This window comes from Pavona decussata, unplaced genomic scaffold, assembly GCF_977016875.1.
Source record: "Pavona decussata unplaced genomic scaffold, jaPavDecu1.1 SCAFFOLD_64, whole genome shotgun sequence".
Lineage (NCBI taxonomy): Eukaryota > Metazoa > Cnidaria > Anthozoa > Scleractinia > Agariciidae > Pavona > Pavona decussata.
In genome coordinates this window covers 2,397,606-2,423,573 of record NW_028145484.1, presented here as the reverse complement: position 1 = coordinate 2,423,573, position 25,968 = coordinate 2,397,606, and the positions used below count along the sequence as shown (strand labels likewise).

The 25,968-nt window shown below is 38.3% G+C and overlaps 2 protein-coding genes across 13 annotated transcripts in view; one reads left to right on the top strand and one right to left on the bottom strand.

The window, feature by feature from the left end:
• The first annotated feature begins 1,654 nt into the window (after positions 1-1,654).
• LOC146478420 (uncharacterized) lies at positions 1,655-6,835 on the top strand. Its single transcript, XM_085111974.1, has 3 exons — positions 1,655-3,585; positions 4,871-4,985; positions 5,498-6,835. The coding sequence occupies exons 1-3, from the start codon at positions 3,202-3,204 to the stop codon at positions 5,797-5,799; spliced, it is 801 nt and encodes a 266-aa protein (XP_084968100.1). The 5' UTR covers positions 1,655-3,201; the 3' UTR covers positions 5,800-6,835.
• A 929-nt stretch (positions 6,836-7,764) lies between these two features.
• LOC146478419 (serine/threonine-protein kinase MARK2-like) overlaps positions 7,765-25,968 on the bottom strand; it is a 45,263-nt gene continuing 27,059 nt past the window's right edge. For 4 of the 12 annotated variants that reach the window (XM_085111964.1, XM_085111962.1, XM_085111963.1 and 1 more), the window contains 15 exons: positions 25,578-25,634; positions 25,032-25,268; positions 24,208-24,265; positions 24,017-24,078; positions 23,477-23,576; positions 23,109-23,227; positions 22,813-23,000; positions 21,657-21,858; positions 21,128-21,249; positions 20,443-20,592; positions 19,072-19,272; positions 17,963-18,013; positions 16,793-16,867; positions 12,245-12,370; positions 7,765-11,146 (listed from right to left, as the gene is read on the bottom strand). In XM_085111964.1, the coding sequence (XP_084968090.1) occupies positions 10,816-11,146; positions 12,245-12,370; positions 16,793-16,867; positions 17,963-18,013; positions 19,072-19,272; positions 20,443-20,592; positions 21,128-21,249; positions 21,657-21,858; positions 22,813-23,000; positions 23,109-23,227; positions 23,477-23,576; positions 24,017-24,078; positions 24,208-24,265; positions 25,032-25,268; positions 25,578-25,634 (2,079 nt within the window). In that variant the 3' untranslated portion in view covers positions 7,765-10,815. The remainder of the gene's footprint in view (positions 11,147-12,244; positions 12,371-16,792; positions 16,868-17,962; positions 18,014-19,071; positions 19,273-20,442; positions 20,593-21,127; positions 21,250-21,656; positions 21,859-22,812; positions 23,001-23,108; positions 23,228-23,476; positions 23,577-24,016; positions 24,079-24,207; positions 24,266-25,031; positions 25,269-25,577; positions 25,635-25,968) is intronic. The other 8 variants (XM_085111968.1, XM_085111966.1, XM_085111969.1 and 5 more) reach the window with 5 other exon arrangements.

The window sequence follows — 25,968 nt, the reverse complement described above, 5'->3', positions numbered from 1 at the left end:
ACACTAAGTTTGTGATACCGCTGTTGCATAAATTAAAAATAAGAGGTATAGCGAGCCGGTTGATAAAATGATATATATATGTACAATAGAAATAATGACAAGCGAGTAGACGGAAAACGATCACTAGATAGTTGAACACTGGAAAAGAATACATTTAAGGTTAAACATTATAACAGATACAACATTAAGATTTAGCAGTAGCTAACTACATCAAGCTTAAATTTCTTTTTGTTCGCAGAGCCCGTGCATGACATTTCCGTGTCGAAATGGAGGAACCTGATTTCCGATTTATAATAAGGATAGCTACAACTGTACATGTTTGCCAGGATACATCGGAAGTCATTGTGAAACTCGTAAGTAAAGAAAAAAATCCTTGAACTATATCTAGACCGGGAGGGGATTCTGCCCGCAGCGACTTTGAACCTCAATAACTATTTTAATATTTGTGCAAACGCCATGAAAATTAGTGAATTTTTCAGAAATTTATCTGGAAACCATTGATGTGTTCGGTTAGTGTTCATTAATTTTGGTGTTACCATGACAATCAATTTTTGACAGGCCTTTTTTTTCAAAAAATGGAAAATCCTATTATTAAATGAAGAAAAATTACTTTTCTTATAGCAACTTTGTTTTTAACTCATATATTATTCATTTTTAGCTTATATTAGTCTTCTTTTAGTGATTTTGATTTTTCCTTCAATTTTGGCGCTTTCCTGAAGTTTCAATTTGGCAGTCATGACGTAATTACCACGTAATATGACGTTAACACTTCTCGTAGCGTACCTCAAGGGAAACATTTTTGGACGTACTAGTTATACTCCAAAAAATCTGTCATAGCTTTAATAGTCGCGTAGTTATGGAGGCTGGGGAGAGGGGGGGTGGGGGGGGGGGGGCGAAAAGGGAGCCTGGTCTAGGGTTTGGGGTTGGGGGTGGGGAGAGCGTTTATACGTGGGCCATGCCAGTTCCTTTCTTATTTAAATTACATGTCAGACGTAGTCACTATCTGTGAGCACGAGCGACAGAGAATACGCTGTAGCGAAGGAGGGAAGATACAAGTCCTGTCAGCTAACTTTGGAAGACTAGATAACCACACATGTCCTCACGACTCTCACGACTACAAAAGCCAGACTAATTGCCGCGCCCAGACCTCTCTTACTCGAGTGAAGAACAAGTGCCAAGGAAAAAACAGCTGTGGCCTGAGACCAACCACAGAGTTCTTCAGGAGTGGATCCTTGCTATGGAATTTTTAAATATTTGTGGGTTAAATAAAAGTGCGAAAGTTAGTTTATTCTAACAAGCCAAAAGATTCGCAGGCGAACTTTCATTTTTTTTTTTGATAGTAATTGTTAGTCATACTTCATTTATTCATGGTTAATCCTTTAGGGAGTAAAAATGTACACATACTAAGCTATTCTATCCTTCAGTGCATCGGCCAATTCCAGCAGTGCCCACCCATCCCCCCTCCCCGGGGCATTCCGTCCCGGGTTTCGAGCGTTAGTCTACCCACAGGCATTTGACGGCCTCACGATGTTTTATCTCACAAAACTGTCGCTTCGTTTCAATAAGTTCGCGAGCAAAGACATTGCCCGACAATCAGTCGGGGGGGAGGGTGGAGGGGGGGGGGGGGTCGACACTCTTGGAATGCCTGATGCGTCATATTCTGCCAATTCTACTCATCTACTCATTACAATAACTAAAAATGCAATAAAGCAAATTAAATAGGAAAAATTCCCGCTGTCAGCAGTCAGTTACTATTGCATGGATTATTGAGGGAATCATCAACCCCTAGGCAATATGTGATCGTTCCGCTTGTAAACAAAGCAAATGTTTGACGCCACAATGGCACTTTCTGATGTAGCACGCGCGCATGGATTTTTACTATCCATGGTGCACACAATGGGATGAATCAGTTGGCCTCAGTTTAGAAGCCGTAAATTCTCATTCGTAATTACTAAACGACCAAAGCGAACCACCGAGGAGGTGTTTGGTATAAGAAGATTTCCTGTGTACGCCAACATAATCGATCATAGTTTTAGTTGTACTGTAAAGCCATCGCAGTTGTCTTAACACGTGGCTTTGTTAGTATAGTGCGCAAACGTTCTGCGCATCTAGGAATGGTCTGACAAACTCGGGTTTCTTAAAGGGGAAGTATCACGCAAATTTGCTGTCATTTCACGAAACCCCAAAAATGTTTGTCTGTCAGTAGAAACAAAACGGAAATAATTGTCAAGTTTGTTTTAAATTATCACCCCAGTGCAATAAAACTGTCGATTAGTGCCTCTGGCCAGAGACAGAGTAGGCCGGTATGGATTGAAACTTGAAAAATGTTAGGCTAGTGTTTTTCAAGTTCTTGCATTTTTGTTTCCAAAATGCGCTAGAAAAGACCACAGGTTGTTCCTTTCAAGACTTGAGTTGATTTCTTTCCTCGGCGTCATTCTAGAATTATTTGGCAGCTGATCGAAGGTCTTATTTTATCTTTTTTTAACAAAAGATACCAAAAACCCCATGATATACTTCCCCTACGGTGCCTACTAATATGAATGTAGTTTTGCAAAGGTTATGGTTACGCCGGAAAACAGATCTTAGAATTATTGCCGCCTAATTATCCATGCCTGAAAAAATGCGAAGTTATCCTCAATTTCCTTTTTGGATCCTAGTAGCCCTTTACCCGCTTTTCTCGCAAAGTCGTAAATCGCGCGCAAAAAAAAAACATCTTTATTAGGACCATCGTCCTTAAAGAAGTTCTTAAATTGCCATAAGACCCTTTTGGTGTTTACCATAACAAGGCCTGATATGACACTTAAGCCAATAGTGCGATGTTTAATTTTGCTAGATGGAAATACATTGTAAACGCAACCTCGGGGGACTATACAAACTCAATAGGGTGATACGCGCGCGCAACCTTTAAATGACAAAAAGCCTTTGTCGCCTAAAATTATTCGGAAGCAGGAACACATGAAACTATCTTGTAAAACAAATGGTTGACTGATATACCTATCCAAGACTAAACAATTTAAAAGATTTATTTCAAACCAATCCATGATTATTGACGTACGCTTCCGCCTTAACACAGTATGCCTACTTGCTTTAATATAAATTTCCATTAAGACTGTGAAGCCAGGTGCTTAATTTGTCTTTTAATCAAAACTAGAGGAAACGCAGCACATTCTGCAGGCGATTTTTGAAACCTTTGAGAAGAAAATGTCGCAGTTCGTATTCTGTCTCGTTTTCCTTTTCGCGGCAACTCACTTCAGTATGGCGGATCAAGTTCAACTTCAAGTTGGTGGGAAGAGTGGATTAAGGCGGGCTGTTCTTCTAGAATCTGGGTCGCGGGCATCATACGGCAACTTTGCAGTTGACAAGTTCCTACGTCTTCAGGTTTCAGTAGGCTCATCGATCAAAGTGACAAACGCGGGAGACTGTGCTTTGCGCTGTGTCAATAATCCGCCTTGTTCTTCGTTTAACATCGCCTCGTCTCCAAGCGATTCAGACGGGAATTTCCAGTGTGAATTGTTGAACGCCGATAAATACAGGAACCCCGAACAGCTGGTTAAGTCAGAAAACTATCATCATTTTAGCATCAAGGTGTGTATTAACTCTTTTGGATAGTAGCATTTCGTAACTTAACGCAAACGTGATAGTAATTCTTTAAGTCTAGGCCAGACATTGAGTATCCCGGTGTAGGCAATCAAACAGAATCGATTCGAACGGAATTTTCGGTAATCGAACTCACATATTTGAGCAAAACAGTAGCTCTGCACAAACTTCTGCTCTGCATAGTAAATAACAACAACGAGAATTCAGTTCCTGGAGAACTCGGCCACATTGCACAAGTTGAAAGAGTTGGAATTCATGATCTGAAAGTAGGTCAATATATTTCTATGTCAGGTTTTCGTTGCCGTTGCCGTCGAGGCTATATAGGGTTTTTGTAATCGAGAATGGCATTTTCGCCAGCAAACGTGAGATTCACGCGGTTTATGAAGTTCTTGAAAAAAATTAAAAAGGGGTACAAAGATGAGAATGGTACAAAAATGATCCTGATGTTTTAAGCTAACGCAAAACTACCGAATTTTAGTAAGAAACTGCAAAAAGCGAGCGGCAAGTGTAGGATAAACGTGGTCACGCGTTTCTGCCATTTGCCGTAAACGTTATTCCAGATCTCTCTAATATAAGCCTATCCCTTAAAATAAACCTCAAGACGAACCAACAACCTGGCTCAGTAAATTTTTTGATGTGAATTGATTTTGGAAATTTGCAAATCACATGGCTTAGTGTACCTACACTCTGTACGGGGCATTTGTATTGGCAAACATGCGCGACAACGTCATGGCCGGTACAGACATTATATTTTAATCGGCGTCTTTCGTGGAAGTTTCGCCACAATTTATAACTGAAGTCAGAGGTTAAAAGAAAAGGTTCGTACCTAACATGAAAGAGTGAAATAAGTCACCGAGTGGTCCATATAACTAGCAATAACAAACTCGAACCACTAAGGACGAATTCACGAAGGACGAGACGAGAGATGTAATAAACTATGTGCCAGTTCTCGGCTTCCAGGATAGGGGCTTCCGGCTTTGAGGTAGAATAACATCGTGAAAACATTCATTATTGTCGAAACTTAAATGAAATTAGCTATATATTGAAGAATCTAAGGCAACGCCAGTCCTGGTGCTATTCCCACTCTTTCTGAAAGCCTTTAGGAAAGCTGGGAATGAGCCTTGTGGTACATGGAAGAGTGAAGCTGGGAAACTGACAATGGACCATGAGAGGTGGAGTAGCTCCATTGTGGCCTTTGTCCCACACAGGAGGAGGATCCGTCGACAACGATTAGGTTAGGTTAGGACTGAACTGAGCATTATTTTGTTTTCAGACATCCTGCTCAAGTTACCCGTGCAAAAACAACGCCACGTGTATTCCAGAATACAGTAGCAATCAAAATTATTGCGTTTTCAATCCAGGATACACTAGGAGTCATTGCGAAATAGGTGAGATTCCATCCTGATCCTTGGAGACCATGCGCAGATAGTACACCTATTTTAGGAAACACGCACGTGGCTAAGGCCAATATTGGGTTCCTTATCTGTCGTTACCAGTGAACGCACCGTCATTTTTGTACATAATTCATTCAGCACTCCACTATTACCTTCTCCCTTCTCATTCCCTACTCTAGTCGTCAGAAGTTTTTATCGACAGTTTCCGCTTTCGGTCCTTTCGGTCAAAGCTTCTCTAGCGACTTCGCTGCTTAACGTCGGCTTTTGGTCGATCCTACACCGAGCGCCCGAGAAAGAGCCTTTGTGCCCGTGCCGAGGGCAACGGCACTCCCGTTTCCTCGAAGAGTTTTCGACCTCTGGATTTTCAAATTCAATTTTTTGTTATCGATTTTTAACAAACGATTTTCTGTTACGTAAAATAGTTTTGCGGGCCAGAAACATTTTCATGCCTGTCAGGATTGACTGATTTATTCTTCAAACGAGGAATGACATATTCTTTTTTGCAGGAGTAGAATGTCAGTTTATCCTCTGCGAGGGAAACTCAGGACAAATCAGCTGCGGTAACAAAGGAAAGATAAACGTGACTTTCGCTAACTATGGCAGGCTGGACCTCCAAACTTGCCCCCGTGGAATTGGATTCATGCAATCGACCAATTGTCGCGCGGCGAATTCTCTTGCTCAAGTAATGAGATCCTGCCAAAATAAAGTCGACTGCCAGCTCACCGCATCTAATAAGGTTTACGGTGATCCATGTCCCTGGCCCTATTCCACTTACAAGTACCTTTTAGTCAGATATCAATGTGGTTAAGTTTCATGCTGGCCTCCCACGCAGTCGTTTTTAAGCGAGTCGTCTTAGTTGCAATCAAAGATTAGGGAGTGTGTTCAAAATGGCGACGAAAAGATGAACGATACATTTGCCGAACGAAAAAAGATCTGCTGGTATGCACAGGACACGTACATGACAACACAGACACACCAACAGATTAGTATGGGTCTCTTTCGTCGAACACAATTACCCTCCTCCTGCGTGGGAGGCTATTTTCACGCAAACAGCTGACTGGCGTATGGCTCTAAGGAGTGATTAGTTCAGATTAGGAAGTCGACAAAGGCAAAAATAATTCAGTTAAGGACGGTGCCTACTTTTGCTACTGCGCATGCGTTCTGCGCATCTGCAGATACTCGGATTTCCTATGGGTGGTGCCTACTAAAGCAGGGATATTTTTGCGCGGTTTAAAACTAAGCAGAGAAAGTAGAACTCAGCAAGTGCTCTTGGTATCCAAAATGAAATTCAGGGGTAACCATGCATTTTTCAGAGATAATAAGGCTTCAGTTTGGAAAAAAACGCTATACATTGCTTTGTATTAATTTAATTCTATGTATTACCACAACAAGATTGTAAGAATCAACTATGTACATTAAAAAAAAATAAAGATTCTTCTTCTTATTATTATTATTATTGTATTTTACGGCTTTTAGAATCATTGTTGTTTAATTAACTCTAAAATATGCGGGGTTACCCCCAAATTTCTTTTTGGATTTCAATAGTCCTTTCTAAGATCTTCTTTTCTCGCATAGTCATAAACCGCAGAACAATACTTCGGTATTAGTAGGCAACGTCCTTAACATGACGCGAGGGTTTGCTTATTCGAGGCTGGCCACTGGTTAATCAATTGTTAACTCGTATACTGAGGTAACAACAACAACAACAAAGAATATTTGTTGAGAAATAACGAAAAGGAATTCGCTAACCCGCAGAGCACGGTTGTTCGAAAGCTGATTAACGCTAATCCACGATTAAAAGTTAACCGAGGTTTTCAGCTCGCTCGCTAAGAACGTTCTTAAAAGCTAATTGTAAGCTAATGCTAAAAAAGTTTTCGTCAAAACTGAGGAACTAAAAGTCTTTTGGCAAACTTTATTCATTTGTAATTAAACTCGAATCAAAGTTCACGTTAACCCAGGATTAGCTTAATCGAGCTTTGAACAACTGGGCCCAGGTAGCTGTAACTTAGTTATGTTTCACACACAAAAAAAAGACGAAAAACAAACAAATTAATCGTAAGTGTTCACTTAGCCCAGAAAGGAGGTTATTAGAAATGGTGTTGCCAGCTTAGGGCTCCAACACTCCAAAGGACCAACATGTAACTTTTCTTTTTAGAGATGCCAATAAGACTACGAATTTCGAGAATAAAATTCGTTCTAATTTGCGCTGTCACAGTCAAATCTTCATGATAATTTTCAAATAGAACTTAGCGGTTGAGATGGTTAGATAAAGATAGAGCTAGGTCTTTCAGTTTCATTAATGATGTAAATAGACTATATATCACTACTACCATGTAACAGTTGTTCCACAAGTTCCATGAAATGCAATCAAAGCGCAGGTGGATACATTGAGGCAGACTGAAGGGCAATCATCCTTTACGTATTTTTTCCTTCCTTTAAAGATTTCATTGATCTTAGTATCGTTACTTGTAGTAATCTGCAGTTATTGTAATTGTTAGCTATTTTGTCCTTTTTTGTGCATTGTGATTGTATTATTTTGTGGTGTTGACAAGTATCACATTGTAAATAATACATATATAAAGTATTGTTAGTGTAAGTAATGAAGGTATTGTAGTGTAGTGTACGTATTTGTATTGTAAGTGGTGCCTTTGTAAAATAATAAAAAAGAAAGAAAACATTTACGTAATTTAACAAATGAAATAAAATGTATTATTCAATAGATGTAATTCGCAAGCTTTAGGTCCTAACATACAGGAAAAGACAACAAACAAAGTTTCCATTTTCAAGAATATATTCGTTGTCGATAACCCTACATGGACTAAAAAGCGACAAAAGGACCATTACACAAAGAAATTGCCTCACATTATATTAACTGCAATAGTTGGGAATTCTAAGGAAGAATATTTACAAAGTAACAGACAAGAGAGATTCGGGGTGGGAGCTGGAATTCATTTCAATTCTGACAAATACAAGTTAATCATACAACTTATAGACCTGTCTGGTGTGACACTAAAAAGGTGTTGTGTGATAGATCCCTAATACCATCCCACAATTCATTGCAACTTAAATGTACGAAGGGCTCATACCTCGCTCCCAGCGCTTACTACCGCTGACCATTAGGAACAGTGACTCTATAAAGGGAGAAGAGTCCAAACGACTGCCATTTCTGATGCCAGTTTAAAACGAAATAAACTGCATTCGTTTCGATCTTCCAAATCCAACCAACATAATTTAAATGCATATAATGTACGCTGCATTTCAAGCGGTCTCAGTACCGTGAAAGTTTGGAAATTGTAACCGATAAGGGAACTGGTCATAACAAGTTTCTTCAAAGAGGACCCACCTTGTCTGGGGTAGGGGCGTTATCGAAAGACCCCTCCTACTCTTATGAAAACTACCCTCAAAATTTTATTGGCTTTAAAATTTGACTTGACACAGAAATATTCAGCTAGCAAGAGTCAGCATTGCTAGATAAACAAGAAAAGTAAGGTTTGAATCTCATTGTCATGTTTTACTGCTGGATAGAGGGGTGACTATGCAATAAAGACACCATCCTTTGAGGTTGAGGAAGGGACCACCATCTATTTTGTGGTTTGGTGGGTCCTGTTCGAGTATAGTAGTTTTGACCACTTCCCCAAAGCCAACATGTGTTTGAGCATGGCATGAATCGAGAATAGCCAAACCAAACCAAACCCTTATCAATAAAACATGTACATCAACTGAACTAAACCAAAGGTTTATCTACGTAACGCTGGTTGGCCGCGCAAGATTGTGTGACTTGCAGCACTGCGTGACTAAACGCTGTTTATGCAATTCAAGCAAGGCACAATGATCGTGTGCATATTTTAACTGACAAGAAATTCGTCGTTTTCCTTGCTTTCACAGTTTAACACTACCACTTGACCGTTTATTAGCTATTTGCAAAAACAAGGAGCCCTCTTTGTCCACATTCGTTAATTTTTTTTTCGAGAAAGTGCACATTGACATCACGAAAACATGTCTTAAAACGATACCTTCTACGTTAACAATTTGACTTTTTGTTCCAACAATTTTTACACATTAGGGACCTTTGGGTCAGAGAACAAACAAGAAATCGAATGTGACCCGAGTACAAATCTTGAAAGTCAAACCAGTGACTTTCTCAAAGCTCTCGTTCCTTCCCTGTTCCTGCAAGTAGAGAAAGAGGCTCTGAAAAGTAGACCTGAGCGTGATAAGTGATGATCTAGAGCGTATGTAAGTGATAAGTTTAATCATCAGTGGTTAAATTCAGTTGAAATTCTCATAAATGAACACAACCGACAACACAAACGAGAGTTCACTTAAGATTGATGTCCACGTTTGTGATGTTAAAGATGAGCGTTTGTGTGTGATTGTAACTGATTGTCACTCCACACGAGAAGTGTCTATCTATGGGACATTAGAAATGCAGTAATTATATGTGGTTCGGCCACTAGGGAGTTTTTGTGGGAGATGTCTGTGAATAAAGATTTTCCTGTAATCCGACCCAAAGGTCCCTCTTATTTAAACATTCAAACAATCCGATGTCTGAGAAATCCAACAGCTAAAACCAATTTCACTCCCAAGACCTACATCGCTTTGCTAACAAGTAATTAACCCATTCAAAAGGGGAACAACTGTGGGACCATGTTCTAATAATCAAATAACTTGCAAGAAATGCGCTTCAGGTTAAGTACTGGAGGCAATTTCTGTTTAGCAAGGACACCAGACTTGGCCTTTTAATCTTTGTTTTCAGGTGTGAAATGCAGGTCAACGATTTTAATCATTTGTTTCTGAAAAAATCCGATAGAGTACGCTTTGCATGCATGTACAAATACACCCTTGAATGTTTGATATAACTTGTAAATTAAATCTTGTTCTGAAAGGTAACCAAGGATTCAAAAAACCGAAGAGAATTTCACATGACACATTGCTTGATACGTTTATCAATAATATTTAAAATACACAAAGTTGAGAAATCATAACGGAAGCCTGCTGAGTTATGTATGCCTTCCTAGATAAAAAGTTCTTCACGTGCTGCCTCTACAGTCCAAACACAGAGGTTTAATTTTTGCAATAAACTAAAACGACAAACACTTCACAACTGAAAACACCTTAAAAATTCTTGCATACCATCTCTCATTCAATGCTTCTACATGCCCATGGCTATGACGGCAGAGAGAACAGGAGAGACTTTGTCTCTTGACCCATGCTCTCTGCAAACGGCTACTTTCACAGCCAATGGGCACCAGAAAGTCTGGAAATAAGCTTACGATTAGCATTAGTCTCAACATGTGAAAGATACAGACCTTCCTGGCAATAAAAACGCAATAGGGAAGGACAAACTCTGCACCCCCAACAAGCCCAAGGACTGGAGGCCATAAGAGAGCAGCCAAATGTCCTCTGCTGCCCCATTAAAATTAAATAATTCCTATGAGTATTTACATGAACTTGTACACGTTTTGGTCCACCAGTTAATTTTTCAAACTTGTAGAAATAATGTCATTTATTGTACGTACTGCGTAGCAACTAAAAATCACCACCTGCCAGAGTACTGAACACTTTGGCATCATTGTGGCAAATGTTAAGTGCAAAATAAACAAAATTTTCCACCGGTCGCACGTGTCAAAACAAAAAAATCCACTGTTTGGTTCCTGTGAGCCCATTCTTAAAAACCCAAGCATCTTCAAATCAGACACTCTGTGATGTTTTAGGGGAAAGAAAGTTAATTCCATCTCATCCAATAGTTACCACTTATCTTTCCCTCTTTGGTCATCAGCTCTCACAGATCATGGTGATGTTCAGAAATTAGCAGCATGTAACTCCATTACAACTTCAACTCGTTGGCAACCTTTGAAGCAATATTCTTGAAGCTGATTGACGTGCCAGCAATGCGCTTGAAGCGAACTCCATTCAGCGACAGGCGTGGAAGTTTGCATACCTCCATTTCCCACTGCACATGGCTTGCATCACCAGGATTGCCATAGCAACAGAATAGCAAGAAATTTTCTTTCTGGTCATAATTACAGTCATTTGATTCCAACACTTTCTTGATCTCTTCCATCATCTCCTGCGGGTCCATAGAACTCGTTGTCTTCATGCTCCACGTGAATCGAAGGGAACGTGGCTTGTCACCCAAAGTTGTATCATTCATAGACCTGCGGAGCACACAGAAGAGAACTTTGAATTACAGAAGGGTAACTTCCTACAGATTAAAGGTCAAGGTTCGACTAAATGTAAAACACAAATGCTGGTGTTCGGACTGCTCGGGGAGAAATACGTTTGGAAGGATGGTCCCTAATTTTGTCATCACTTATTTATGGAGTATTGTCACAAGCGTTTTTACTAATGTTTAACTACGTTTAATTCTGATTGAAGGATTGTTGAACATAAACTTGCAAAACACAGTGGTAACAGATAATGATTCTATGCTTGATAATGGCTACATAAATTTCCCATAAATTTGTTCCGAAAACGTTTTAAAATCCTGGCCAATTATTGAAAAAAATAATGTAGATGATGTAAACAGTGATAAGGTTACAATGCAGAACCATTACCGCTGAAAACCGTCCATAGCAGTTTAAAGTTATTGAAAATAATGAACCAATCAGACACTAGGAATGCAAGCCGGTAAATAAACTTGGAGGAATTTTCTCTTGGTTTTGTGTTAAGAGGCACAAATGCTTATTGGCCAAACTGCCGCTAAATTTAGCTAAACATTGGTAAATAATTGAAGTAATAATACATGCCACATAAGGCTCAACTAGACAGCACATATCAATCATTGGCTGCTAATTGATTAGATGCTAATAGAGCTGACCAATGCATATTCACCATTAACTCAATATCATGCTAACCCCATTTAGAGACAAGACAAAGTGGAAGTTTACACCAGAACTAATAAAATGCTCAATTTATGATGCTGACATGACTGTTACATGTTCACCCAGCTGGCACTAGAGGCTGATTGGTCAAATATGGACTGAACTCAAATAGCAAAGCGCAAACACAATTGAACCAATCTGCAACTAGGTTCATTTCATTATGGTTTTGGGCTTGTGCCCTGAAAGACTGGCACAAGCGGTTGACTGGTCAAACTTAAACTAAACTTGAATAGCAAAGCACAAAATGCCAAGGAACCAATCTAATGCTTTGTTCAGTTCACTACATAAATTATTCTGGTTCACATTGCAAAAAGTCTGGCACTAGCGGCTGACTGGTCCAACTGCGAATGCGCAGAATTTCCCGACACCTGCCTTTTTCTGTGCTTTCTGAACGAGAGCCTAGCAAACGCTCCTCGGAGGGATTTACGCCTGGGGCTCATGCGGGCCTTTGGGTCTGGATACACAGACTTTACCCCTGACGCACTAGCTCCTCGGGCCCTTGAATGCAACAAGAGAGCTCATCAGACCCCTCGCCACCTAAGCCACAATGAATTGTAACACACCTTGGCAATGAGCCGTGACTTCATTACACTGTGCTTAAATTGAGTTATATGACAAAATAAGATTCTTGTGTTGGTGGGTGGCTATGCTACTGGGTGCAAAAGATAACAAAAAGTGCCAAAATAAACAGGAGTGGGATAAGTGCAAGCACAACCCAAGCAAAGAGAAAACCCACTCCTTACTTAAGTGATCATCTCTGAAAATCTGGCTTCTTTCTGTTCCACACTTTAGTTTGTGAGAACAAAGGCCTAAACAGCTTTGCGTTCTGTTATTTCTCAAAATCCTGTCATGATGCCTCGTTGTACAACATAATATAAACACAGATGAATGTTTCAGAGCTGAAAAAATTTAAGCTGGATGTACCAATAAACAGTGAATTCACAAAAAACAGAAATTCATGATACATTCCGTAATCTCAGAATGCAAGGGTGGTGTATGCACTTTCAAAATACAACAGAAAATGGGAAACAAACTGAACTGTTCATTAATAGCTGATGAAATAATATGTGGACTAATCTGTAATACTGGTCCCAAGAATTGAGCCAAAAAAAACAAACAAAACAAAACAGAGGAAGATGAATGCCAGAGTAATGAGTGGGTGAGTGCAGTGATGAACATGCATGTGATCAGGGAACAAACACTAAAGAAAAAAGTGACTCAAAGTACACAATGGAGACATGGAATGGACAAAGGACAGAGGAATGCAGGTCATATGAAGAACACATTTCGTGACTACAAATACCATCAATGTGCCTTGTTATTCAACATTAGTCTGTTATTCCCCACACAACCCACAATGTAATTTGAGAATACAAATCACACTTCCCTATGATATAAACAAAACAATCAGTCCACATCACTTTGGTTAATAACTCATTCACTCCATGAGCCAAACTCTTCGCTAATTATTTGGTTATAACTTTCAAGTCTGTGCATGAAATCCGAACATGTGAACCCTCAAACAAAAGTTGTTAAGCAGTACTTTACTGTGATTCCATTTATTATGCTGTACAACATGGTGTCAATTTGAGAGTAGAGGACCAAATCCTTTAGGGTGTGATTGTTCAAATGAAAGCTACTGACCAGTACCTTACTGTGGTGATGTTTATTATGCCTACGAGGTGGTTCTAATTTTTGAGTGTGAGGATGAAGTCATGATGTGTGACAATTCAAACGAAAGTTAAGTTTCCTTTTCAGGTTTTAGCTGAGTAGCTCATGGGAGTATATAGGTTTGGGTCAGCTATTAATTGAAGACTGTGTCAGCAGTAAGGACAGCATTAGCCTTGGCATGTTAAAATGAGCCAAACAAGGGCCATTAAATGGGACACAATTTATTGATTAGGAGTGATTAAGACCAAAAGACCACAGAAACGATGGTTATTTGACTTTGATAAAGAAAAACACAATGCAAGGAAGTCACGGTCAGAAAATCCTTGAGGTTATCAAGGATTGAACGCATGCGCACTACTTTACGACAATTTTATCCACGAGGGGTCTGTAGCTGAGGCCTCCCAAGCTGCACTGTTCCATCCGGGATCCAACCCAGAGAAGGCAGGTACCACATGACGTCACTTGAGGGAAGCTGGGAAGGAAAATGACTTACCGTACCCTGGATGGGAGGGGATTGTCTCAATGTCAAAATCATATGATGAGCACTTGCTGTTGGCATTTGAAACATACTTGTTTTGTAACGTCATGCAGTAAAAGCCCTTCTCCAAGTTTCAAGCTTTTAAATATTTAACTGCAGTTAGTTTAAATTTGTACATTACTTGTAATAATTTTTAACATAATTATTTTCCTGCCTTAACTACCAGCACGGTTGCAGTTCCTTTTACTCACTATTAGGGCCTTTATCATTTCCAAAAATTTTAAGATTAATTTAATTAATTTAAGAGATTACTCTTTCACAAATGTTCCAATTACTGCAGGTTAATCTGGCTTTACGTCATGTTAGAATTATGATTCATTAATGTAAATCTGAACTCTTGCAAGAAGGCAGATTGCTAGTTCCTTCAAACCATTTATCTATAATCTGAAGTTTGACACATTGGATTAAATAATAAAACAAAAAGAGTTTAAAATTCCTTTGAGCTTTAACTTAGTGACAAACACTTCCATTTTCAGTGCTGCACCTCATACTTTGGTCACTTGACCAAGTTTTTTGATTAGATTTTCACACCTTCCTGTCTCTGCTTCAAATCAAGGCCTAATTGAATGCAAAATAATTTGTGGCTGGTTTACGTACTCCTACAAAATTCAATATGGACCTTGACACTTCAGCCACCTAAAGTTCTTGCATTTTGAAGTTCTCAAAAAAGATAAAACAAAGCTGTCAATAAAAGAACAAAAAGCTACAGTAAGTGGCAACAAGACATTGTGCAGTACTATACCCCAGACTGTTAAACAGCATCTTTGTAATGCCATAACCGAAACTTTTAATTTATCGGTCTCGAGCAATTAATGCACAGAAATATACTACGGAAAGATCACTTGATAACATTATATCATTTGAATTTAAGCTGTATTTATTTATTCATTTATTTACCTAATGATTTACAAAAAAAAAATCTTCAGTTAGCTATCCTGGCAAGGAACAGCACAACTTTTGGTTTTAATTTTCAGGCAAAGAATCTAACCACATGCCTCTACATTCACCGGTGACCATTCAATTTCATTAACCCTTTCCTTCCAGCAAGTGGCACTGTTCATTATGCTATCCAAGGTAGTTCCAACGTTCCTGTCTGTGGATGAAATCTGAATGTGTGACCATTCAAATGAATGCTATTGAAAGATGCTATTTATTATGATGTACAAGGTGGTTCTAACTGTTAAGTCTATGGCTAGAATCCTAAAGTGTTCCCATAAATTTTTGATTAAATGCCATTAAGCAATAATTTCATTTATGGCACTGTTTGTTTTCCAAATTTCTTTCACGTGAAAAATGAGAAAATCTTACAAATTTGTACACTGACACTCTCTAGAAGGCCAAGGGTTAGAAATGCCAAGTTAATTTTCAATGTTTGACATTAGAGACAAATTACAGCAAACTTTGCTTTAGCTCTACAAAACTTTGTTGTGTGGTCTATTACATTTCAAAACGGTCACCACATGGGTTTGCGTATGAATAACTGCATTTAATTAATTAAACAGCGCAATTACACGTTCCAAAGAGAAGTAAACGTTTGCATGTACGAAAGATGTGGACATAGAAACTTGGGATTTTCATAGGTTAGTTTTGAACATTTCCCCTGGTAAGGTAAAAATTACATGTACCTGTACACATTCAAAAGTTCTCGTACATCACTCATGAATAATTATAAATTTATAAAAAATTTACAGAGAGAATACCCACACTGTGTGTAACAATCTAATGTAAATTCTCGCTGTATCTGCTCCCCCCACCACTTATACAGGTAAACCACGGGTTCAAAGACATGCACAGCAAATGCATTAGGCACTGAAAGTGTGCACCAAAGTCACTTGGCTCACACAAACTAACGCAAACTAAAAGAAAGGCAGAATTCTGTTCTGGCCACTCCCAAGGAAATAACTTTCATCACTTGTGTCAACAGGGGGTCTGTTTCTGGAGCTTGGTTTTTCCTTTGGTCTTGAACAGATGACCAGAGCCATTATACCAAGATTAAAGAACTAACACAAGTTATACGAAAACTAAAGTGCTTTCAATTCATCTCCGACTCTATAGTTTTGCATTTGTAGGACAATAGAACCATTAATATTCCTGTTTTGCTTAATGAATGGAAGAGACATGACCTCCAACATACACTTTCACATGCCCTTATTCTTTGAATGCACAGTCTTGCTGCATAGGTGGTAATTGCACTTCAAGAGACAGCAACCTGTACTAAAATGCAAAGACTGAAAACACTATAAGATATTTTACCCTACCATTGTCTAAATGTTCCTCTGCTGGGTATACCCAGATGAGAATTGCCATTTTTGGTCCTGCCCTAATTTCTGCATTTCTATTTAATTCCACAAACAAGCAACAATCCCTTAGCTGAAAAATGCACTGAACTGCTTTTGCAAACGCCAAACAACTTTGACAAAGTCTTCTTGAGGGTTTCCCCCATTTTAGTAATTGGGCCAAACTACTGCCTATGTAATTAGCCCGTAATTAAACGTGACAGGACGGAGATCTGAACTGTTGAGACACTCTTCAGTCCACAAGTAATTCAAACACCCTAGCATGTCAAGGATATGTTTTGCCATTGCAATCTCATAACATACTAACCACTCTTTAAAGAGAACATTATTCTCTTGTCAACAGAGTGCATTAATTTACATACTGGCAATTGAAGCTCTTTGAAATAACAGTTAAGCAAGCAGTGTTAAACTAACCCTTGTCCACTCCCTCCCATGCTGCTACGAGACACTTCTCTTGGTTCCCTTGGAGACATGGCTTGTTCCAACGGTCTGTGGAGAAATTAACTTTGTCAGTAGTTACCAGTGACAATGGTTGACATAATATAGACATCCCCTTCACTTCCAGGTTTACAGTTAATGTAAACAGTGAACATCAACATGTACATTAAGTATAACCAGCTGGTTTTTCCATCTTTATGCTTTCTAAAATTCTTTTATGTAAAAAAGCAAAAGCTGAAGAAAACAGCTTGCTTCTGCAAGCACTCCTTGTTCTCTCAGTCTCATTCTCTTTAGCGAGAAAAACCAAGATGCACACATGCAGCTAAAGTGTAAACACCATCGAATCAATACAGTATCCTACAGAGAGTAGATAGTTAGGCTATATCAACAGCTGCGATTTTCTAAACGAGGGGCCATTTTTCAACACAATTACATGCACAATACTTTAGAAACAACGAGTTATATGCACAAAGAAAAGACTTCACTCCCCACAAATGATAATATGTTTGTGTTTTGGCCTGCTCGTGAGTTTATACAATGTAAGCGTTATACTTCATAAACCAGAGTATAGGTAAGTCTGAACTAAAATTTATATGGCCATTCATCTTGACTGGCAACCAGTTATTTCTAGCCCTGCACTTTAGGATTTCATCTACGGACTCGAAAGTTAGAATCAATATCTCAGGAAAGTGCTGCTTGGTAGTTTTCATTTGACCTACCACCAAATTAAGTTACACTTCAACAATGGGACTAGAAGGGTTAAAACGAAGAGTGAGGAAAACAACACAAACAAACGGTAACCAAAACCTACATTGCAAAATACTGCCCCTCATTACTCAAAACATGTGATTGTGAAAGTGTGAGGCAAAGATGCAGGATTTATCGATTTTAAATTAATGATTTTACTCATCACTAAACTTGAGTAGGAAGAGCAGTTTAATTTTTTTTAACTTGCATCATCTGGAAAGAACATTTTAATTTTTAACTTACTTTATTTTATTTTTGATTGCTTTGCTTTATTTTACCAACTTAACACTTACATGAACAAGCAATAAGAGATAATTTTTTTTATTATGTTATCCAACAGAACACAAATTTAAAGGTAACACATTCAAGCAATCATAAGTTTTAATATGTTAAACTGACCGTTGTCCTTGGGGGCCAGGTCTCGGTGTCACGGTAGGGTCCAACTGCCTACTAAGAAGTCAAATGGGGTTAACTTTCTCTCCCCTTAATGGGGCACTATTTTAAGTCTTTGCAATTAAGTTTTATACTTCAGCTTATCAGGACCTTCTTTTTTATAGCACTGCTCTTTAAATTTGTTTATATGACATGGAAAAAAGTTAATACTTCTCAGGAAAACTGAGTAATGACTGGAGGGCAGTTAATAATTATTTAACTTTTAAGATCTTTAAATTAATTACAATAATAGTATAAATATAACTGGGTTTTTAAAACAGGCTTGCTTAAGTTAAGCTTTTTTATAGTGGGGCACAAATTAATGTTTTTGTTCAATAAAAAAAAAAAAAGGTTGTGCAGTCTTTTCCTGTCTCCTCCCTCCTCTTTCTAAAATGTACTTCTACAATGTACTACAATGTACAACACACACAATAATAATAATAATAAAAAAACGAACAATTGACAAGGGCCTCGAAATGCAGTAGTGGGGCTTTAAAATGGAACACTGCCAATAACTTAAGAGCTAAGCAAAATAAATAATTATAAAAGAGCAGGTGAAAGGAATCATGAAATGTGAAATTGAAACTAGCATACACTGAAGGTTGCATATAGACATGGACACATGATGCCAAGGGATAACCTATGTTGGTACCATACATGATACGACAGGCCACCAAACCATTTTTCAGACCCATGGTGCTCAAGAGTTTACAGATACTAAGATGCTATCACTGCTAAGTTTCATCAAAACTTTAGTACCAAACAATGAATTTTTGGTCTTAAGGTTTAAATATAGTGTAGTAGTGGACCTTCAAATTTGGAGAGCTTGGTAGTAAACCAACCACAATGATACCCACTTAAAGTGATGTTTTTGCACCAGGTATTCATGACCATTGCACCTTTGGTTGCAACCCATAGCAAAATGGCAGATAAAATTTCATACTTTTCTTTCACTCTCTTTTATTTGCCATTGACCTTCACCAAGCAATCTGGATAAAGAATCCATATTGATAATGTGGCAGCCAAAAAATGAAATCACGTCACAGAGTATTCCAAAATTGATTTATTCCACCTACCTCTTACTAAACCTTGATGTCAGTTTGCTAAAGAGTGATGGCCTTCCACCAACCCCAGGGTTATTGGGATCAATAGATCTGTCAGGTCCATTCTGGGTGCGAGGGCGTGTTTGACCACTGTGGAATGTACTTCGTGCTGTCATGTTCCTAGTTCCTAACCTTGAAGGGGGAGGGTGAACTTCAGGGTTGGGGTTTGTTCTCCTGAAACAAAAAGACACAGTAATTACATGAACTGACATTTGACCCTAAAACAAACAAATACAGGAAAACCTCATAGTGCAATGGAGAAAAAGGTTTGTTTGAGGCACTACAAAATAAAACTACACAAACACCCCCCCCTCCCCCCCCCCAAAATGATAGTAATAATAATAATTTTTAAAAACTGGATCATTGTATATAATGCAATTCCAGGGTTTTGATTGGCTGAGCGGCCATGGTATAGGAGCCATTATACCATGCCCGAGAAGTAGCGACCATAAATTGTTTTCTGGTTGCTCTTGAAAAGGAAATCAGCAAGGCCTACCAATATTACTTGAATGTTTTTAATAAAACAATATTATTCCACTCGCGCTTGTTGGGTATGAGATGATTATAGCCAACTCTGCGATTCGCGCCTTGTTTGCTATCTATCATCTCATATCCAAGGTGCGCTCGTGAAATAATAGTTAATTATCCTCTACAAGGCAATCAGAGATGGAAACGTACAGTGTGGAATGATACAATTCAGTTTGAACACAATAGGTGTTACTATGTGTGTATACACTAATGTATGTCTCTACCTAACAGATTCTCGTTTATGAAATTTGTAATCTTTGTGAGGAACCTATCACAAGATCTCAATACATGATTCTTATTGTTAGAGGCCCATGTCAAGCATCTACAAACAACATAGCCTTTGGCACTGCTTTTTCTATTGGAAGACACTGGACAACATTGACCTAAAGTGGGTCAACCAAAATAATAAAAAAAACCTGCCAAACAATAACAGTCCCAAGTGGTTTTCCTTTGTAGTTCTGCAATCTGTTTTTATTGAGGAGAGCAATAAGTCAGAATTTGAGGTTCAGAAAAAGAGAAATTCTATGATTAAGAAAAGGAAAGGGATTATCTCATCATTAATTTTAACTGAAGTTAGCTTGTTAGTTTGTTAACATGCTGACGTGCAAGGTGCAGTTTGGGTTACAAGAACTTTTTAAGGGCACTTAATCAGCAAGATAAAAATGGATGTCACAGGATGACACCTGCTATCAGACCGATACAGTGCCTCCTATATTTTGGCTGTTTCATGCAGTGCAACTTATTCTTATAAAAAGACTAATCAAGTTCTCCAAAACTACCATAAGTTGGCAAAAACTAAGGCAAGATAGCACTCACCCAGTTCTATGTCTATTTTCCTGGTGAATAGCAACTGGTGGAAGTGATCTACGTGTGGGTGAAAGCCGGTTACCAAGATCAGGCGGAGGTTGTTTAGACGAGGGTCTACCAGCCCCCACACTACTGCCGCTAGGGCCTGGTTCAGTCACACTATTGCAAGGCAGAGAGAAAAGAAAGTATAAGTGATCCAAGTTACTTAGTGCTTAAAGACTACATGTAAGAGTAAAAGAACAGTAGTACAGAGCGTGAAAGATAGAAGCTACACAAACATACAAGACATACTGTAACAACAAAAGAATGAATGCTACCACAAATAGCAGGGCATCTCTGGCAAGTGGACCCCCTATATCCCAAATGATAAACTCCCATATGTAGGCAACCCTCATAAGAGGATACCCCATCTCCTAGGCAGCTCTTTTGCATTTCATTCAGGTTAAACATTTCCGTGGAAACACTACACATTTTTTTGTATGACCCATGTAAGAGTAAACAAGAGCACTGAAAAACATTTGCCTTATTGCAGATTAGATAGGCTGGGGAAGGGATTTGGGCAGGTGAAGGGTGCAGTTAGGAGTAACCACTTGAAGACGAAATAAAGAATATTTAATTTGACTGTAAAGCAAACAGTGCAGACTTATCCACAGCAAAGTTAAAAACAGCCACCTTCAAAGTGCATTCAACTTACCATTCTCCTTTACCATTAGTTTGGCTTGACGGTGTCTGAGCTGTACTGTTCCTGTCTTCAGCCCGTTTCTCTCCATACACGTATGTGTTCCGTCGGATTATTCCAGGAGGCATACTGTGTTGCTATAAAATAAAAGTTACAAGTCAAAAGAATGCAGAGAGACAACACCTCTTGATTGAGCAAAAACTTTACTTCGGTAAAGGGACAAAAAAGGTAAATTTAAGCTAGATAATTCAACTAAAAAATATCAAACATTCACATTCTCATGAGCACGAGACAAGCTTTTCTATTTTCATTCACCGAGATTAAACTTTACCACAACATGGTGCTTTCGACATTGCTGATCCTAGCAGTATGCACAATGCATGCCACATGTGTATATGGCTTGCATATGGCTCATAATTATGCTCCATTCAGGCAACAACCTTGCACTCCCCTTAGCATCTCAAGTTCTCTGAACTCTTCTCCCAGAATTTCCCTTTCATCCCTGCTTGGTTCAGTAAGGAGAAATTAGAATTTCATAACTAACCCTTTGTGTCTTCCCTCTTCTATTTCTCTCTCCTGCTCTTTCAGGTATTTCAGACTTGTTTGGATTTGAAGCTCGGCCGATAGATGTGGGTACTCGCTCATCATCAGGAACGGCATTCCTTATTACGCCAGGCTTGTCCCTTTCGCCGCGGCCAACAGGCTTGGCTTGACTTGGTGCTGATCCACCAGTTTCTGTCGCTGCCCTGTAAAAATATTTATCACCTTATTGTAAATGTTCCTAATAAGTTTTCACTTCCGCAACAATAACACAAACAGCCACACTGGACAGCACTGTCATTACAGGCAGGAAGAGGTGGCATGATCTAGTAGTAAGGGCACCAGACTTGTTATCCGGACCATGCTATGTAAATATCTAACTTGTCTGCCTCCCACTAGTTGGGATTTTTAACAAAATGTTAAGTTCAGTTTGTATATGTATTTCACTGATTTGTATAGTGCCCCCAATGAGCACTGTCGTGCTAAATACTTTGACACTCAAAGTGGTTATCAGTAATAATTATCCTGTTTATAAAATGATCAACAGGAGATGAAGTCCAAAGGAAGCGAAAAGGGAAAATTTATCTATTACAGACAAACGATTGTCTTGTGTATAAAACTCAACTTGACATCTTATGCATAGATAACACAAACAAAGGGAATAAGGGAATTAATTCCTATGTTTGTGTCCTCTAGTAGTTCACCATCGAGCTGCATTGTAATTGTTAACAAAAGAGCACTCCCCACTCCAGAAATTTCAGTGGGACTAAAGACTAAAAGATTTCTTCTTTGACACCAAATAAAGGGAAGATTTGACAAAATGCAAACAATGTTTTGGTAATGTTACTAATGTAATGTTAGTTGTTATTAAGACTGTTACTCACTATCTTGTATCCTATTCCATTACCTTACTCAACAATGACTGAGGGAGATAGAGTGATTAACAAGAATCTCTTGCAATAAGACAGATATACATCAGCTGTGCAATTACCTATGTGCATATTAGTACTTCTACAGTTAGTATACAGTGTTAGAGGGAAGGCAACAAACCAGCAAAATAATAAAACTCAACTCTCATTTACAGAGATAAAAACAAACACTCAAACAAAACAAAAAATGTTAGTATAAAATTAAAAAGTGCAACCTAATCTCATGCTTGCCTTGTGACACCGCCTGATTTATTTGACGTACGACCCTCAGAATACCTTCTGGGAAGTTCCCTGTCTCCTCTTTCCCGTCTTGCACTTGCTCGGGTAGGTCGGATTGGAGCGGGAACACCAGTGGGCATTGATGTACTCGGCCGAGGGGCACTAGTGTTTTCCATAAGAGGATCACTAGAACCATTCAACTGTCAGTGAAAGAGAAAGAAAGGCAAGGAAAAAAATCATTAGTCCTTTTGTTCTCAAGAAAACAATTATTTTCCAAGTCACTGAAGAATGAGTAACAGCAATCTTACCGTTAATTTTTGTCTTTTCTCGTCCAAGAGGAGGTATGTTGCCATGACCTCATCATACCTGTTGTTCGTCAGCGCCTCTTGAATTTCATCTCTCGAAAATCCCATTTGAAGCATAATTTCTAAAACGAAAAGAGAAACTTGGAAGTTGCTCTTTAAATTTCCTAGCATAGTGGTTGTTTTACATTGTAAAAGGCTGTTGAAATCTCCCAGGAAGGTCAACTTCAACTTCACACCAAGGACCTTACAGTCTTTGATGCCTTGGAAATCTTTCAAAACTAGATTTATATCTTATGATGAGGTGAAACTTACTTTTGACAGTGCAGTGTTTAACATTGTCACAGTAATAAAAGATGTACCAAAATTCTCACCTATTCTCCTTTCATCCTTGAAATCGGGTGTAGGTTCACAATACGGTTTAAGATCCTGATTATCATATCCTAAATTCATCCATTTGTCGGACATAATTTGCTGCAGAAAAACCAAAGGTAGAATATTATTGGCACAAACTTGTCACTGTGGCGTGGTTAGTGAAAAGTTGACTACAAATGCTACTTCAAGCAAAATGAAACTTTACTTCAGTTGTTGTAAGCTGAATTAAAATTATGACTACATGTAGTTCTTCTACAGAGACCTCCGCTATTTAACAACAAATATACTTTGACAGTGCATCATGCCCAATACGACAACAATTTACACGTTTCAAAGAACCATTATTTACCACTGACATGATCAACTAAGTAAAAGAGACTACCGTTTGCAGAGCTTTTTCTAATTTTTTTTTTCTTTACTGCATAAATGTTTTCATTTAAAATTACCTGCAGTGATGGGACATGCTCCAACTCATTACAACTATGTACATGTAACAAAAGCAAAAATTAATGATTGTAAAGTAATCAAAACACACCAACCTCTAGTCTAGATCGTTTTGTAGGATTAAGCACTAAAAATCTCTTTAAAAGATTCTCACAATCTATGGAGAAAAACGGAAATCAAAATCACAAATTTTATTAAATAGTGATCAAAATAGTCTGGTAAAACAAAAACCTACTAAAACTACAAAGAGCTGATGAACTGCATTGTTTCAACTCTCCACTCTTACCTGTCGACATATAAAAGGGTATCCTATATTTTCCTCTGAGGACTCTCTCCCTTAATTCCTGCAAGCACATGTATTAGGTTAAAAGACAAGATCCACGGTTATCTTCAAATCAACAGTAACTAATCAAGATTTTGCAGAATGCAGTTGTCAACCATCTAGTAGATAAATAAATAAATAAATACCCCAAACCGTAAGGTTTGAACACACAGTTCAAAATTTTGTTGCAACAACGAGAATATAGATAAAGACAGCATGTATTTTTTAATCTCAAGAAGGGTTTCCTGCTCTGATAAGTACACTTCAGCTATGCATAATAAGCACTTTTCAGTAATGGAGAACCAGCGACCTCCTTAAAGGGGAAGTATCATGAGGTTTTTGCCACTTTTGTTAAAAATGGTGAAATAAGACCTTCACTTTGCTACAAAATAATTCTAGAACAACAAGAGTAGAGAAATCAACCAAATTCTTGTCAGGAACAACTCGAACTCTGTTTTAGCGCATTTTTGTTTGAAAAATGCGAAAACTTGAAAAACATTAGCCTAATATTTTTCAAGTTTTAATCCATTCTGACCTACTCTTACTCTGGCCAGGGGCACTAATCGACAGTTTTATTACACCGAGGTGATAATTTATAACAAAACTAGACAATTATTTTTTGTTTCTGTTATCAGACAAACATTTTTGGGTTTTGAAATGACATAAAATTTTCGTGATACTTCCCCTTTAATTTAGCTCCCAAGAACGTGCTTCAAAGGTGCTTGGGCGATGGGATTTTGATATCTAGCTAGAACTACAGTCTAAGTGACAAAGAAGACAATTCTTACTTTTAAATTCTGTCCATCAAATGGGAGAGATCCACTGACTAAAGTGTACAAAATTACACCTAAACTCCAGACATCGACTTCTGGACCATCATACTTCTTCCCTTGAAACAGTTCTGGTGCAGCATAAGGGGGACTTCCACAGAAGGTATCAAGTTTGTTCCCTGGAGTGAATTCATTACTAAAACCAAAATCTGCTATTTTAATGTTCATGTCTCCATCTAAAAGTAAATTTTCGGCCTGCAAAGGAAAAAAAAAAAAGAATTGAAGACAATACAATTAATATTATTTTACAAAGTAGCCACACTAAAAAAATGTCGCCACAGAAACTGTTATTCAATTATTGTAGCCTGGGATGAGAGATAATAATTTTATTCAACAGTGTCACATACATGTCTAAAAATGAGAAAGTGAGAGAAAACAACATATTCCAAATGCTGTGGTCAACATTCAACCTCAAACAGAGCTCCACAAATGCATCTACAAACTAATGAAATACCCAAGGAAAACTTTTATCTTCTTGGCTTAAATGATTATCAAAAATAATACCTTGAGATCTCTATGAATCACATGTTTTTGATGGCAGTATTGAACAGCGGAAACAATCTGAAACACAAAAAAATTATTCTCATGTTACCACAGCACAAAATACAAAACAAGAGCTCTGAAAAGAGACAATCTGCTACAATAAGGCTGAAAGGAAATTATATTATGAACTACCCAATTTCCATGACACTCTGGTCACGAGGAACTAAATCGTGTGACTCGCTCAATAAATTCAAACTGGCTTAATTTTGTGGAACAAATTGGGGATGTGTCCCTTCAAACTGCGCTTGCCCCATTCTATGTGCTCTTTTTAAGACTTGCCCCTGTGACAAAAATAAAACAATTAACCATTCAAAAGCCGAATTGGACTGTCCCAGCAACAAGTCCCCTCTGT